The sequence below is a fragment of the Prunus mume genome, linkage group LG2 (genome assembly GCF_029339155.1).
Source record: "Prunus mume cultivar Tortuosa linkage group LG2, ASM2933915v1, whole genome shotgun sequence".
NCBI lineage: Eukaryota > Viridiplantae > Streptophyta > Magnoliopsida > Rosales > Rosaceae > Prunus > Prunus mume.
In genome coordinates, this window is record NC_142699.1 from 36763323 (window position 1) to 36778368 (window position 15046).

Sequence of the window (15046 nt, forward strand, 5' to 3'; positions counted from 1 at the left end):
CGTTGATATCAACGCTCGTTGTCAGCACCATTATAGGCAACACGCGCATGTTGTGGAAGAGGCTTACAACAACGTGTTTAGCGTGTTGTTGAATACCTGATTGACAACGTTTATACGCACGTTGTTGTTAACGTTTTAACAACAATCTTTGCACGTTGTGATATTAAATAGTACTGTTTTATAATTATTTTCAATTGTTGTAGTCACTCTGATCATTTTAATCACCTTAGTGAATGAAAAATACATAATCAGTTTTGTTTTTGTTTTTGTTTTTTTTGCCATTACATCAACAAAAAACGATATCAATTGCTTATTAATATTATTCAAAAGCATACAATATCAGAGGTACAATAAAACAAAATAAAATCTAGAAAAAAAAAAAGAAAGTAATCTAGAGCAGCTAACTGCATGCCTAATTACAAGAGTAAACCCTAACCAAATTTATACACATGATTATCCTACAAGTCAAGTTCTACATATTTATACACATGTATACCTTCATCATCACCAAATAAGGTACACTCAAGCTTCTCCTTTGTAGTTCTTTGACTTTTACCAATATCAACAAACTCCACATAATCCAACGAGCTCCCCTTTTACCAATAGCCGCCCACTCCCAATTATCCAGCAGAGAGCATGCAAAATAACCTTTCACATTGCAGCCATCTTCTCTGCATTACCAAAACAGAACAATATATATCAGCTTTTGGACCTCAAACTTAATTCATGGATTAAGTAAAGATGGTTAATACTTGATTGAAGCTAGAAAATTTGTTAGATAGCCATGGTGGTATTTGATCCTTTTCACATCCATTAGAGCATCCTTAAGGGAAATGAATGGGCTACTTGGGTCATCCATGCCTGTAAAAATAATGAATAAGAAGAAGATTAGCTCCTGAAAATGAACTCCTTTTTGTTTTCCCTCCCTTCCATTTGGCTCTAAAAAGATTACCATTTTCAGTGGTAATGACTGGAGGGTTGCCATACTTGTGCTTGATGTAGTTCATTAATTTTCTCATCCCCTCAGGCACAATGTATAACCATATAGAATTCGCCTGCAATTTTACATGAGCAAAATAATGTAGGATTAGGTAAAAAAAGATAAAAACAGTGCAGTAATTTATGAGCATTTAACCCTCATCTTTTATCTGATCTATCAGATTCCATCAAGTCCAGAAATGATGGTGGAAAAAGAAAAAAATAAACATAATTGCATATGTAACTCCACATAATCCACCAAGTCCAAAAATTCCCTCGAACAAAGAAACTCAACAAAAACAAAATGTGCTTGTGTGCATGTGTCAAAGTGGGAGAGAGACTAGCTTAATCAATTGATGTGTGGGGTTTCAAAATTAAACTTGTTCTCCATTTGCACAAAGCCAACAAATCTTCAAGAACAAAATTGTAGGAAAAAGGAAAAAGATTGGAACCTAATTTAGAATCCTCACCTTGCCTATAAATTCATCTACATAGAAATGGAAACTATAAGCCTGCACAAATTATTAACAAAGATTGGAAACTAAAACTCAAAATATAAGTTAAAAGTTCAAACCTCTTGAGGGTACTGTGGCGTGAGAGGGCATATTCTTTAACTTTGGTGGAGTAATCTCCTTTGTTTGCTTTTCAATTTCCTCTTCTCTTTTCATCTCCTTCAAAACAGCATCTACAAACAAGACCCCCTAGCCCCAAATCAGATTTCATGGAGTTAATGAAGTTATTTTAATAGAGAGATGTTTCATAATTAGAAATCAGTGTTCCAAATTCCAAACAAAATAAAGAATGAATCCAAAACTAAAAACAAAATGAAAGTTCATAACCAAATGAACACATAGGGAAATTTAAAACTAGTGGTTCCATTAGAGTTTCCAATGAGATTCAAGTAAGAATGTGAAGTACCAACTAAAAATAGAGAGATTCAAACTAACATCCCCAAAAAGGGAACTGTAACAATAAAAATAACAAATTAGAAAGAGATTGTAGAGAAATTCATAGAAAGATTGGATTTAGCTAGGTTGAAAAGAAACAGCAGTACATGCCAATACTTTAAAGAAAATGAAAATAAAACACAAGAAAATGAAGAAAATAGACTGAAAGAAGAAAAGGAATACCATATATGTAACAGAATTTGAAGTAGATTCCTTCACGAGTAGAGCGACTTGCTAGAGTGGTGTCTTCAGCCTTAAATCAAATGGAAGGAATTGTGAATGCCCAAATCCTAAATCGAAATCCTATGGATTGACAAATATTACACAGAGCAATTCAAAGAATAGCTTTTGGAAACCCAATCCAAACCCTAAATCCTTCATAACAATCAAAACCAAAATTGGACCCCAAAAATAACCTAGGAAGTTGAAAATCAAAAGAGAATAACCAAAAATTTAAAATTAAAAGTTAATTATAATTTTCGTTAGCCATAGAAAAGAAGGATGGGGCCTTACATATGCTTCCTTTGCTTGGGCTTCCCAGAACAGATGAAATAGCAATAAAATAAGGGAGAGAAAGAGGTGTTTGAGAGGGATAGGCTGAAAACCAAAGCAGTGATAAAGGGGGGAGGTGGGAGAAGGGGAGAGGGGTGGAAAAGGAGGAGAGAGCACGAGGGCTTAAGGCTGAATGGGTTTCTCAATTTGAACTTGGTTTTCATAAATTAAAAAAAAAAATACCAAGTTTACTCAGGGGGAGTTTACTCTGTCCAAAAAAAAAGAGGAGGGAGTTCGTGAAAAAATTTCCCGCATAAACTTTGTTGTCACTTCGTATAAAAATTTCACAACGTACTAGCCACGTTGTAGATTTCAGTGAAACTTGCAACGCGCTTGTGTGTGTTGTAAAATACCCGTTTAACAACACACAGTTTCTGCATGTTGTAAAAAAAAAAAATTAGGCAACGCACATTTAAAAGCACGTTGTTAAAAGTATATTTTACAACTCCCATTAAACGCACGTTGTTATATTCATGTTGTTATATGGTATTTTTCTTGTAGTGTTGCGAAGGGAAAAGATCAAGCGCCATACCCCCAAGCAGCCATTGATGAAGTCAGGAAAGAATGGGCAGAGTTTGTTTGCCTTCATATGGAGTAGAGGATTTTTAGAACACTTGACATTTTTATATAATGTACAAATTTTGTCTATAATATACATCATTTTTTTCCCTGAAAATTTGTTGAGGTTTTCATAATTAAAATAAATAAATTGCGTAACCGACGTGTAATAACATTCCAACGACATAATTATGTCAAAAACCGTCGTCTTACATTACAGACGACATCTAAAGGAAGTATAGGTGACGTTTAATGCATGTTCCATTATTACAACAGACGTTGTAAAAAATAACGTCATCGTTTGAAACAAATCCGATGCAGATGACGTGGTAATTAAATTACACGGCGACACCTTTTTAGTTTAAGTCGTGATATACCATTTGTATGGGTTTTTTTTGGAGATGTGGTGGTATTTGATACGACGTTCAACACGAACCACTATGGGATGGTCTTTGCGCCTTTGTTAGGCGTTAATAACCATCGGCTGACAGTGTTGTTCGGTTGTGCATTCCTAACTAGTGAAACCACGGATTCATTTGTATGGTTGTTAAAGGAATTCAAGAAAGCCATGCCGGGTGAGCCACCCAAAATGATCATCACTGATCAAGATGCAGCCATGTCAAAGGCAATTGCTGTAACTCTCTCGACAACATTCCATAGATATTGCATATGGCATATCTTGAATAAGTTTACAGAGAAACCCGGCATTGGAGAATGTTTTTCGGAAATGAACAAATGCATATGGGATATGGACAAGAAAGAAGAATTTGATGCGAAATGGGAGAAAATCGTCACAAACAATGGGCTGCAAGACCATGCGTGGATGTGCTCAATTCATGCTATGCGGGAGAATTGGGTTCCATCATATGTAAAACATGTGTTTTCGGCTTGGATGTCAAGTAGTCAACGGGCCAAAAGCTGTCATTCATTTTTCAAACAATATATTAACCGGAAAAATACATTGATGGAATTCATTGTACGTTTTGAGAGAGCTCTTGCTTCACAAAGACACAAGGAGTTAATGGCTGATCATGTTGATTACAATGAAAAACCTCCACTGCCATTTCAAACACCAATGCAACATCAAATGGGACGCATTTACATCGGGAAATTCTAGAAATGTTTGAGAGGGAAGACTTCAGAAGTCTTTTATGCTTGTTCGAACTTGTAGACGAAGATGAGACGCACTGCATATACAAAGTGAGTGAGCGGGTAAATCCGGGGGTGACATGGATGAAGGAGCTTGTGCATGATAAAGATGCCGATAAAGCTTATTGCAACTGCAAAGGTTTTGAATTTTGGGATATTCCGTGCCAACACATCCTAGCATTCTTAAGAATGAAGCAGGTTGAGCACTTGCCAGACAAGTACATATTGAAAAAATGGCTTCAAAGTGCGAAAAGCGGTGTAATATATGATAAGAATCACAAAGAAGTTAACGATTGCGTTGATGGTTTGCTTTTGGTTAAGAGAGTGAAAGTTTGCAAAGTTGCAAGTGAGTTGATTGATTCGGCTTTGCTGTGTGATGAAGGTTTTGAGTTGCTGGAAAAATCTTTTGAGGACATTCGTGGGAAGCTAACAACGTTGGTGTCATCAAGAGCTCATGTCGAAGAACCCAATAGAGATGTCGGAACTAGTTATCCCCAACTCAGAATCAAAGATCCACATCGAGTGAAAGTAAAAGGGCATGTGAAAAGAGTTAAAGGAGAAAAAGAGAAGGCAGTGCAACGACATAAACGTCGGTGCACTGAATGTAGGAAGACTGATCATGATAGACGGACTTGTCCAAAACTTGCGAGCCCATAAGTGAATATGTGTTATATTGTTCTTTGAAATTTATGTTGTTGATGTTTATTATTATTTTTTTTCCGATGTGGCAGCTCTTCATCTTCTGACACAAAACTTGGTGGTCCTGTTGGTGAGAATTTGCAGCCCACTCAGAGCACGTAGGACAGTGAACTTACTATGACTAAGTCATATATGCAAGAGTTTGATTCCATGTATGGTCTCGTAGTTTGAGCACTTATTGATACTTATTTACATGTTTTTGAAAGTATCTGGAAGCGTTAGTGAATCTTAGGTAAATTCCTCATGTCCATTGATACGAACTATGGTTTATTATTAAATACATAACTATCTGGAAGAGTTTGATTCCATTTATGGTACCGGAATTTTAACATTTATTGATACCGATTTACATATTTTTTGGTCTTGAACGGCACCATGCTTTCAATGCGTAACTTGAAGTTTCGGATCCATCTTTTATTGAAAGGTTGATGTCCCGGATGTCCTCTGGGGTTTGGGATTTTCAGAACCTGAAGCCCTTGTTTGAAGGAGAACGAGTTTGGGGTAATCATACAAGGGGTTTTGTACACAAATTTGCAATGGTTGCAATGAATTTGAAAAGATCGAAGGGAATCTTGAAACCATGACTATGTGTCATTAAGAGAATCTTGAAACAATCACTATGTCTCTGTAAAGTCTCACCCAACGAATATCTATGTCAGAGAATCTTGAAACAAATTGTCTCCCCACCGACAATGAATTAAACAAAAAAATGTGAGCACTATTACGAAATGAACGCTTCTAATCCGGAAGTTAGTGATCAAACTGTGATTGAAATCTAGGTTTGATAGCAGTGTAAAACGAAATAATAAGCTACATGTAAGCATGATCGGGCATTAACATGAAAACAGTAAGCATGATCGGGCATTCACATTTAAACACTAACCCAGATTGGGCATTCACATTTAAACACTAACCCAGATCGGGCATACACATTTAAACACTAACCTAGATCGGGCATTAACAAAAACAAACAACTGCTAAGGGATTGCGTACGGATTGATATAGCTATCACCAGTCATTATCGTTGCCTTTTGCTGGTTGGTGGCCTTGCTCTGTTGGTGTGCACCGCTGGAGATGATTTCTTGTGCAGCAGACGGGGTTATGGCATCCCACAATATCTTTGTGGACATCTGCAGCGAACCGTCGGAATTTCTCAAAACCTTGGTTGAAAGCCACAGACATTGCCTGACCTTGGTTGTCGCCTCCTTTGTGGATGCTCAAAGATTCGTACGTAGCATCCTCCTCTATCATATGCAAATCCTCTGCTGTGTGCTTTCTTCTTTGGGCACGAATTCTCTGCTTCTCTTTTCGGTAACGGGCTTTGTTAACTTGCCGAGTCAAATAAGCCAACTTCTGCTTAGCTCCGACACACTTTTGGGTCCAATAATGGACCAAGGAAGAGTTGTGTTCCAGTTTGTTCTCCATATCATTTATTTCCACAGCGGGATCATCGGAGTCCCCCTCGCTTGCGGAGGAGGTTGGAAGCGGCAGCGGTGGTGGTGGGGACCTTGGATAATCAGAGGCATATTCCTACGAGCCATCGGAGTCCGCCTCATTTGCTTTGCCGCTTGAACTGGCAGACATGTTGAGAAAATCATCAGATTGGGGGATTCGGCTGAAGGTTTGTATGCAAACAAGACAAGTGGAAAGAAGAAAAGAGAGATGAAAGGCATGAGTAGCCCATGGGCATAAAACAACGTTTATATATTATGTAAGGAAGTTTTCCATTTTGTTTTTTCTCCTTTTGTCCCATCACTTTAATATATATATATATATATTAAGTAATCAGAGTATTTGATTTAGTTAATCACAGGAGCCTCACATCATTAGTAAAAATGTTAGCGCACACTTGAATTTTGATTTATCATGTTTGAATGAGTTCGTAGCAATTTGCGAAATTTTTTCCCCAATTTTGTATATTTAGTTATGAATTTTGTAAGAAAATAGCAATATTCATTTAAATTCACACGGAAAGGACGGATGTGGCAATGGCCACTGGCGTACACGTGTGCCCATACTGAAGGGGGATGCGGTCAGCTGTTGCCATGTGTGTTATTTCTTTATGTTTTAAATTTTGTAATGCAAAATGATTTAAAAATTGTAATAAATAGGAGAAAGATCGGAAAATTGCCCGGAAAATTGCTTCCAGCTCCTTGTACCGTTACAACACTGGGGGAAGCTATAAATCATCCAAAGTGATTATGAAAACTTAATTTCGTACTTAATTTCATCTGATGTGACAATACATAGTGTACACTCCATTTTTGGAATGTGGTGATAACTTGCTTTCCTTTTAACTGTAACATTATATTTTGCAAAAATTAGAAGTGTGCTTCCTTAATGTTCATTATCTAATTTATAAGAACACAAGTATCAGTTTCATTTGCTTCATATATAATTGTTCGGAAAAATATTTATATATTTTCTCCTTTCAATTGACAGACACAATATGGTTCTTGTTATTTCATTGGTAAAATTATATATTTGAAACCAATAAGCAAACCTCTAAAATGCCAAGTTACGAACATAATTAGCTACCATATAAGTGATCAAATAAATGCTCAAACCTCAAAACTCACCCAATTACTTAAAAAAGGGGGAAACAAAAGCAGACTTCGAAATAAATTTATTCAGCACTGTATTTACTAATATATTTTTCTGCATAGCTGCATTATTTTATTCAAATGACCCAAAATGGAAACACACAAGAGCATTTACCTCATAGATTAAATATGCTATGAACATACAGAGTATCGACATAAACGAACGATATAAAGCCAACCCTCCATTACCTGATTACTATGCAACATAAATACCTGGATTATCAACAAATCCACCTCTGTTGTTTCTATTCCATGCCTTTTAGGCGTTATAAAATAACACAAAGAAATATGTGATCAGAAAATAATATAAACAAACTTCATAAAAGCACAACAATTTATGAGACAGAAGTACGCTTAAAAACTGAAAATAGTTTCCCCATTTGCTTACACTTGTCCTTCACGTCTTAGAGTTGGATACATTACCAAAGAAATATGAAAACTTCAAACCACAGTTTTTACACCTTCAGGAGCCCACACAAAATGCCAAAAAACGTACTAAAAAAGAACCACACATTTGTTCCGAACAAAATACTTACAACCCCCAAAATGAACTTTATCCAGGGACGGTTTACTCCATGGCGATCCCATCCCAGTTGTAGCTTGGGACAACACATCTTGCAAACTCGCAGAACAGGTCAAACCCTTTGCGTGCTTCTGGTTCCCTCATCTGCACAGACTCATTCAAGCATCAACCTTCAACACTTTTTCCTTTCGCAAGCCAAACCCTCAGTTTCATTCTTTGGACTAATCGAAGGTGGAATTTCGCTTTCTTTTTCTCCTTCCCCAATGTTTCTTTATACCATCTTAGACGTATCTTCAGGTGTTTGATTTCCATGATCAACGCATCATACCTCATCTTGCCGATCCGAGCTACATCATCATGGTCCTTAGATGAAAAGTTTATGGATTTCGCAGCTCCATCAGCAACATCTTCAGCTTTATTATTCCTCTGTGACAAAGGCTCTGCATTTTTTGCTGGAGTTGTTATAAGTATGGGGTGATTTTTGTAGGGGAACCCATTCTGAGTTTAGGCTTCTTTGGAGCAAGTGGAGGTGCAATGGGAGATAAAATACTCTTACATTGGTATTTATAGATTAGTCCCCCTTTTTATTTTACCCACCAAAATGCCAATGTTGACTTCGAGTGGGGAGCTGCAACTTTAGTTACCTTGAGAACTGGTGATGTCATATTTGCATTATTTGTATCACATACGATATTTTCAAATTCTTTACCCTTTGTATTTAGTGTCATATTTGTGAAGATGAAACTGTTGAGTTGGTCATGTTCAAATGTAAGTTACCTTCACAACTTGTGATGTGATATCTGCATTATAAGTACCACAATCACATTTTTTTGTTTTTTTACTGGTGATATGAGTTCATATTTAGTATCATATTTTAGAAAAAAAAAAAAATGTTTACTTGCTCATGTTGAATTCAAATTACCTTCATAATTGGTGATGTCATAAACAGTGCTTTCATTTTCTGTACTGTTGATCGTGCGTTGATATGATATTTTGTTTCATACTTGGGTGTTAAATTATTCACATGCAACGAAGTTTACCTCCATAAGTAGCGATGTGATATTTGCATAATCATTATCATAAAATTTAATATTTTGACTGCTGACGTTGATTAGTAGTACTAGTATCATAAATGCGAACACGCCTAGGCATGGAGCCGCGAGAAGACCAATTTACCGCCAAAACCTGGATCATCGAGGTGTGTGAACTGTCGTTTGATCCACACGGTTGGGAAACGAAGCCAATAATACATGATCTAAACCCGAAGTTGTCTTCCTCCATAGTTTAGGTGACGACGGTTCGTTCCAATATATACATTTCTTCCTCATTTGTCCAGACACGCCCTTCATCAACTGTACACATACCTTTTGCACTCCCTCTTCTCCAACAACCCAGATGGACATCCCAGCCGAAGCATGGTTTAAGGTGCTGCTGTTGGTTTCAAAGCACTCCTATGAAGATATGTACAACATGGCGGGGACATGCAAGTTATTTCAACAAATGCTGAATGATCCTAAGGTTTGGCGAACCGTGTTTGTACAGAAGTACCAGTGGCATCCTGAATGGTACGGCTTTGATCAAGAGAAAATTGTTGAGTTCTTGCAAAACTGCTAGGAACACAAAAATCCAGAAATCATTTACAGAGAAACTGTAACTCAATTCTTCATATTGAAATATGATGAGGCTGTCAACAACTTCCGGTTGGTGGCTAAGGCAGGGCGTATGGAATCCTCCTATATTGTTGGCTTGCTAGGGCTGGTGAACCCTACGGAGGGCGAACAGGATGCGATGGAATGGTTGTGCCATCTAAGCAAAATGAAGCAAATTGACATGCAAGCATGCAGGGCATCATTTTTTAATCGACTGATGAGGTATACCATTTCCGGTGTGGTGACTCCTCCAACTCTTGTAAAGTTTACTGCTCCCACAACTTTTTTTCTTACCTGCGTTAACTGTGAGGGTAATCGGGAGTGGTTTTTCAAATTCCAATGGGGCTAGGAGGGCAACTACTCGACAAGGTATCTACCTGGAACTGCTGTGAACCACTGCAAATGGAAGAGGGAGCTGTGCTTGAGCGCAAACTCCGTAGGGAGACCTGTTGGATTTAATAATTAAATATCCATGGTATGATATGGGTATTAAACTGTGTTTTGGGTTTTGTTTGTTTTTATTTACAGGGGAAGATTACCTTTTGTTTAATGTTTTAATTGAAGGTCGGTTTATGGTAATGTTGTACACTTTTAAGATCCAATTTCAGTACAGGTTTGTAGACGTTTCTGTTCCATAGACCTTTGTAGCTTGCGTGCATATGTTTTGGATGGTTTTGGGTGCTATGGTTTCACTATGTGTTCTGAAATGGGGAATTGCTGGTTCTTATTCCCCATTTCAGTCATTCGTTGAAGATGACAGACACCAAAATGCCAGGGAGGTTGCATGTTGTCAACGCATGAGGGATTATCCTTTCATCACGCTGGGTCTGAGCCAACCTTGATCTTCTAAGATACTCTGGTGATTCTTTAATTACGTTTTCACTTTCCCAACATTTCCTGATTTGTCCTGCATTTGAAAATATATTTCAAAGATAAAAAATAGTTTTAAAAAAAAAACAAAATTCTATTTTCACTAACATAATTATTTAAGGGGGGAAATAAGGGTTGGGTATTTCCCCTTCACATTCGGAATTTGTCATGCAATGTTTACGATTGTTGCAACAACAACAACAATACAAAATTCCTTGACAAGTATAAGTCAAAAACTCCTTGAGAAGTGATTTAAATAGTGTATTTAACCAAAAACTCCTTGAGAAGTATAAGTCAAAACTCCTGACGGAGTATTCATCCCAATACATACTTAGGAATTTTCCCCCCATTTTTTCTGAATTTTCCTGTATTTTTTACGATTTTCTGAAAAAAATAAATAAAGGAATAAAATACACACGGAATGCCAAGTGGCGGAGCCGAGTGGGAGTCAGAGACCTCGACACGGCGCATCCCCATGGCGCCACACGCCCCTTTTCAAATTTTTTATTCATTTCCCATTAAATATTCATTTAAAAATCGAATTGAAGGGGGAAAAATTTCAGAAAAAATCCTCCGCATTAGTGACGACATTTCCTTCGATGAAATATCCGGAAAAAGGCCACGTCATATAAATATCCATATGGAATTAATGTGATCGAACAAATAAGAGTGTAGGGTTTGAAAAGTGTACTGGTGTTTTCATTTGCATCATCCAACACTAGGGTTTGTTCCCGAATTTTATTTTTCCCTCACACCAAAATCCGTTATTCTACTTTCAGTACAAAGTATTCATCTCGATACATACTTAGGAATTTTTCCCCCATTTTTTCTGAATTTTCCTGTATTTTTTACGATTTTCTGAAGAAAAAAAAAAGGAATAAAATACACACGGAATGCCAAATGGCGGAGTAGGAGCTGCAGACCTCAGACACGCGGCACATCCCCATGGCTTCACACGCCCCTTTTCCTTTTAATTTTTGTCTTACTTATATTTTCATTTCATAAACGCCTTTAAGGCTACGGTTTAGGGTAAAAAAATTATTAAAAATTCCCCACAGCAATGCTTTTCATTTTCCTGCTCATGTATTAGGGTTAAACACATAAAAAAATATTCAACTTTGGAATTTCCCGCTTACGGATTGTCGGGACTAATAAAGGCGAATTCAAACTTCAAACTCCATATATATGTTTTGACCAAATAATAAAATCCAATTCCTTTTTAGAATCGGAGGAAAATAATTTCGGGGTTTTGACCAAATATTTGGAAGGGTATAATTCTTCTGTTTTCTTCATTTTCAACTCTGGGCAAAGAGATGTCGATTTCTTCATTAAACACAGAAGCAAAGAGGTGTCGGCACTGCGATTCTGAGATCGTGAAGCTAATTTCCAAATCCGAAGGGAATTTGGGCAGATCGTATTCAACCGAATTTGCTCCTAGACTGCTTTCAAGGTTCACGTTCACTACGGACAGCAGGACGGAAACTCCTACTGGCGTTCCTCGTTACTTGATTGACCCACAATCCATTAAATAAGTTCAGTTCAACCTGAGATTCCATTTCTGAACGGAGAAAAGGGAGAGCGGGAAGTTGTTGAGTAAGTCGCGGTGTTCAAGCGGATTGGCAGTCAAGTAAGGATAAGATCTATCTCAAGTAGGAAAGGAGTGAAAGTCAAGGCCCTGGAATTTAGTTCCGTAGGGAAATCAAGATAGGTGGTTTGCTCACCCGTAAAAACGCAGGCGCTAAGAAAGAAGAAGTTAAGTCTACGCTAGGAACGAGTTAGGGCTAAGGACGAAGCAAGTGCTTTAACCCTCCTATTGATTCTTTCTGTAAATCCCTCTTTGCCTCGAGTCCGTAGTACTAAAAAGGTTTGCTGCTCTTCTTCTTTCTGAAAGATAGCTATTCTTTGCCTCTCGAAAGAGGCTACGTACCTGTTAAACAATAAGCGCTACGCTTTTCCCTAGGGCTTTTACTTCTTGTCTACAAGTTCAAGTACGAGAAAATGAATTCCTCTAGCTAAGTTCCCTGTTGAGAGGGAAGAAAGGAGAATTTACTTCGGGGCTGTGCTTCACAACATATGTAAGTATAATCTTCCCAAACCTCGCATGTAAAACCGAATAAGCTGTATATAATAAATAGTAATCCGAAACTGAAACTGCTCCATATAAAAGAATATGGTCTGACATTGCAATCCCATACTGAAAAATGTAGTTTGTATTTGTATTTGTATTTTGTTTGTATAGGGAGCTACAAGGTGTAGTGGCTATGAATGGGTGACAGCAGCCAACACCCCAAATGAATTTGACATTCAAAACCAGGTGGATGTGAAGGAACTTAATGAATATGCTGAAGTAATTCGTATACTGAAGGGCATTCATAAAATCCTCCTACTCATGTTAGTTCTATCATTTCTGAATTTGGCTGTTAAATTGATGAAAAAGTAAGAAATGTTTTGTGTTTAAGTATATGTTTTGTAATTTTGTAATTCGGATAGCTACATATAAGATGTGTTTGGAAATGTAGAAATATAATTATGCCTTCAGCACAATTAGTTAATGACAAACTTCAACATTTCATATGCTTGCATCTGAACTTCACAATCGTGTTTGCCCTAAACAAGATACATTGCTATTTATTCGACATTTGAAAAGAATCATGCACCATTTAGGGTCCGGGTCAGCATACTGTCAACAATATGTGTTCAGGGTTTCATAGAGCTTGTATTTGAACAAAATACAAAAACTTATTCTTTAATTTTAAGTGAAAAGGGGGAGTTGGATCATAAAGAAGACTTTGTTCCTTAACAAACAAGAAAACTACCTTTTCAAAACCTTACTAAAATAGAAAGGGGAAAGATGCGCTCAAGCCTGCGAAGAAAGCTCTGCAAGCTTCCCTTATATTAATATTATTATACAAAGGTTTGTTTGGTAACTCGTGAATATAAGGTCTGTTACCAACAAAATTGCCCACCCGGTTCAATTAACATTGCAAGTTCATATACTACACTACACCCACCCAATTAAAAGTTAACTTTGCAAGTTATAGTATCTCCTACTGAATCACAGCTACGAATATCCCTGCAACAACTGTACAGCGAGCTTCAACCGATACAAGGGCATGGCGTCATGCGAAATCTTGGCCAGGTCTACATTCGAGGTCGAAACTCGCAGATTTGAGGATGTACATCCCACAGTCGCCCCTGAAACATATCGAAGAAGCTGTGATTCATTGTACAACAAATCCATTTCATAAGACAATCCTTTAGGTGGAATATTACTCACCCGCCTACTTGTTGGGGTGCATCAATGATGCGAATAACTGGCCACTCGCTGTTCCGAATTAGACCGTCGCCAATATATCCAGATTCCTTTAACAATCGGGCAGCATTTTCGCCATCGGCTGCACCTGTTGGATGGCTTGAGTTCTGCATGCAGATCTACTTTTGAATCATATGCCCTTATCTCGCACTCTTTTAAATCGACAAGAAGTAAGATCCAGTGCTTCTGCCTTTGGAGGTTGAAGGGCAAACAAACACGATTCATAGACGACCATGATTTAGCCAACTTAAGCCCTTCGCCCTTGACCATTCCTAGCAGACCCTTGCTGTGCGGCCTGTCCTCCTTTGTCACATACGCCTTCATTTCCTTGTAATCCAAGGCAGCACATTTCTGCATAGTGGCACACGAGTTATGCATCATAACGGATACCAAATTTGAAAATAAACAATGCTTAAGAAATAATACAGACCTGAAAAGTGGTGTCCAGTATCGTCCAGTCAGACCTACCCAGTTGCCAGACCTCTCGTGGCGCTCCCGTACCAAAAGCAAGGCCATGTCTATGTTCTACATAAAAGGGTTGTTTCCATTATTAAATCAATAAATCACTACATAGAATGGCAATTTCGCCAAAATCGCAAATCAAACAATGCTTACCGAGTCATCCAACCAACCATCCTTGGTCAGCAATCGAACAAAGAAGTTATGCGAACCTTCCATACCGTCTTCTCCACATAACCGCACATGTGAACTGTATTTGTGAATCATTATTATTATCAATTTCGTTTCACCATTCACTCAATAACTAATCATAATAAACCATTTACATTTCACGAAGGATGGGCAGTGGGAACTTATTTTTCTTCTTGTCCCCATTCCCGGAATTTCACAACCTCCAAAAGGGAATCATGAGGAACAGGCCTGAGGGGGTCAACAATTGTGTCCTCTGAAATATTGGGAATCTCCCGACCTGTCCATGGAGTTTCCCTCACCATTGCCCTTCGCCTCTTCATCGCAGGGCCAAGAATCTCACTCTTTCACCGACCCCTCTTTTGCCGGACCCCAACTATAACATCTTCGCCACATTCAACCTCAGCAGTGGACGTGTCAATCTTTCGAGGAGGATTCATAAGAAATTTAACAAGGGTGACACACACCACACCCGGATCATCCCAATTTATATCCGAGGGTGTATATTGCACCTCTTCTTTAGCATTTTGTACACACTGCTCTCTCAATTCGGCTAC

At 37.9% G+C, this 15046-nt stretch overlaps 2 protein-coding genes and 1 long non-coding RNA gene across 6 annotated transcripts; 2 read left to right on the plus strand and 1 right to left on the minus strand.

The window, feature by feature from the left end:
• Nucleotides 1-288: 288 nt before the first annotated feature.
• On the minus strand, nt 289-2718 carry LOC148920194 (uncharacterized). 4 transcript variants are annotated; one of them, XR_016124316.1, is made up of 6 exons: nt 2439-2718; nt 2109-2228; nt 1553-1663; nt 953-1055; nt 753-861; nt 289-671 (listed from the first exon to the last, which is right to left on the minus strand). It is a non-coding gene; the product is annotated as an uncharacterized LOC148920194 (long non-coding RNA). The 4 variants fall into 4 exon arrangements; XR_016124315.1 differs by having other exon boundaries at nt 1553-1679; nt 2109-2178; nt 2439-2716; XR_016124314.1 differs by having other exon boundaries at nt 2109-2178; nt 2439-2712.
• A 762-nt stretch (nt 2719-3480) lies between these two features.
• Nucleotides 3481-4152, plus strand: LOC148920195 (protein FAR1-RELATED SEQUENCE 5-like). The gene has a single exon (XM_089044562.1). The coding sequence runs from the start codon at nt 3481-3483 to the stop codon at nt 4150-4152; it is 672 nt and encodes a 223-aa protein (XP_088900688.1).
• Nucleotides 4153-4154: 2 nt separating this feature from the next.
• On the plus strand, nt 4155-4841 carry LOC148920196 (protein FAR1-RELATED SEQUENCE 9-like). Its single transcript, XM_089044563.1, has one exon. The coding sequence runs from the start codon at nt 4155-4157 to the stop codon at nt 4839-4841; it is 687 nt and encodes a 228-aa protein (XP_088900689.1).
• Nucleotides 4842-15046: the final 10205 nt, after the last annotated feature.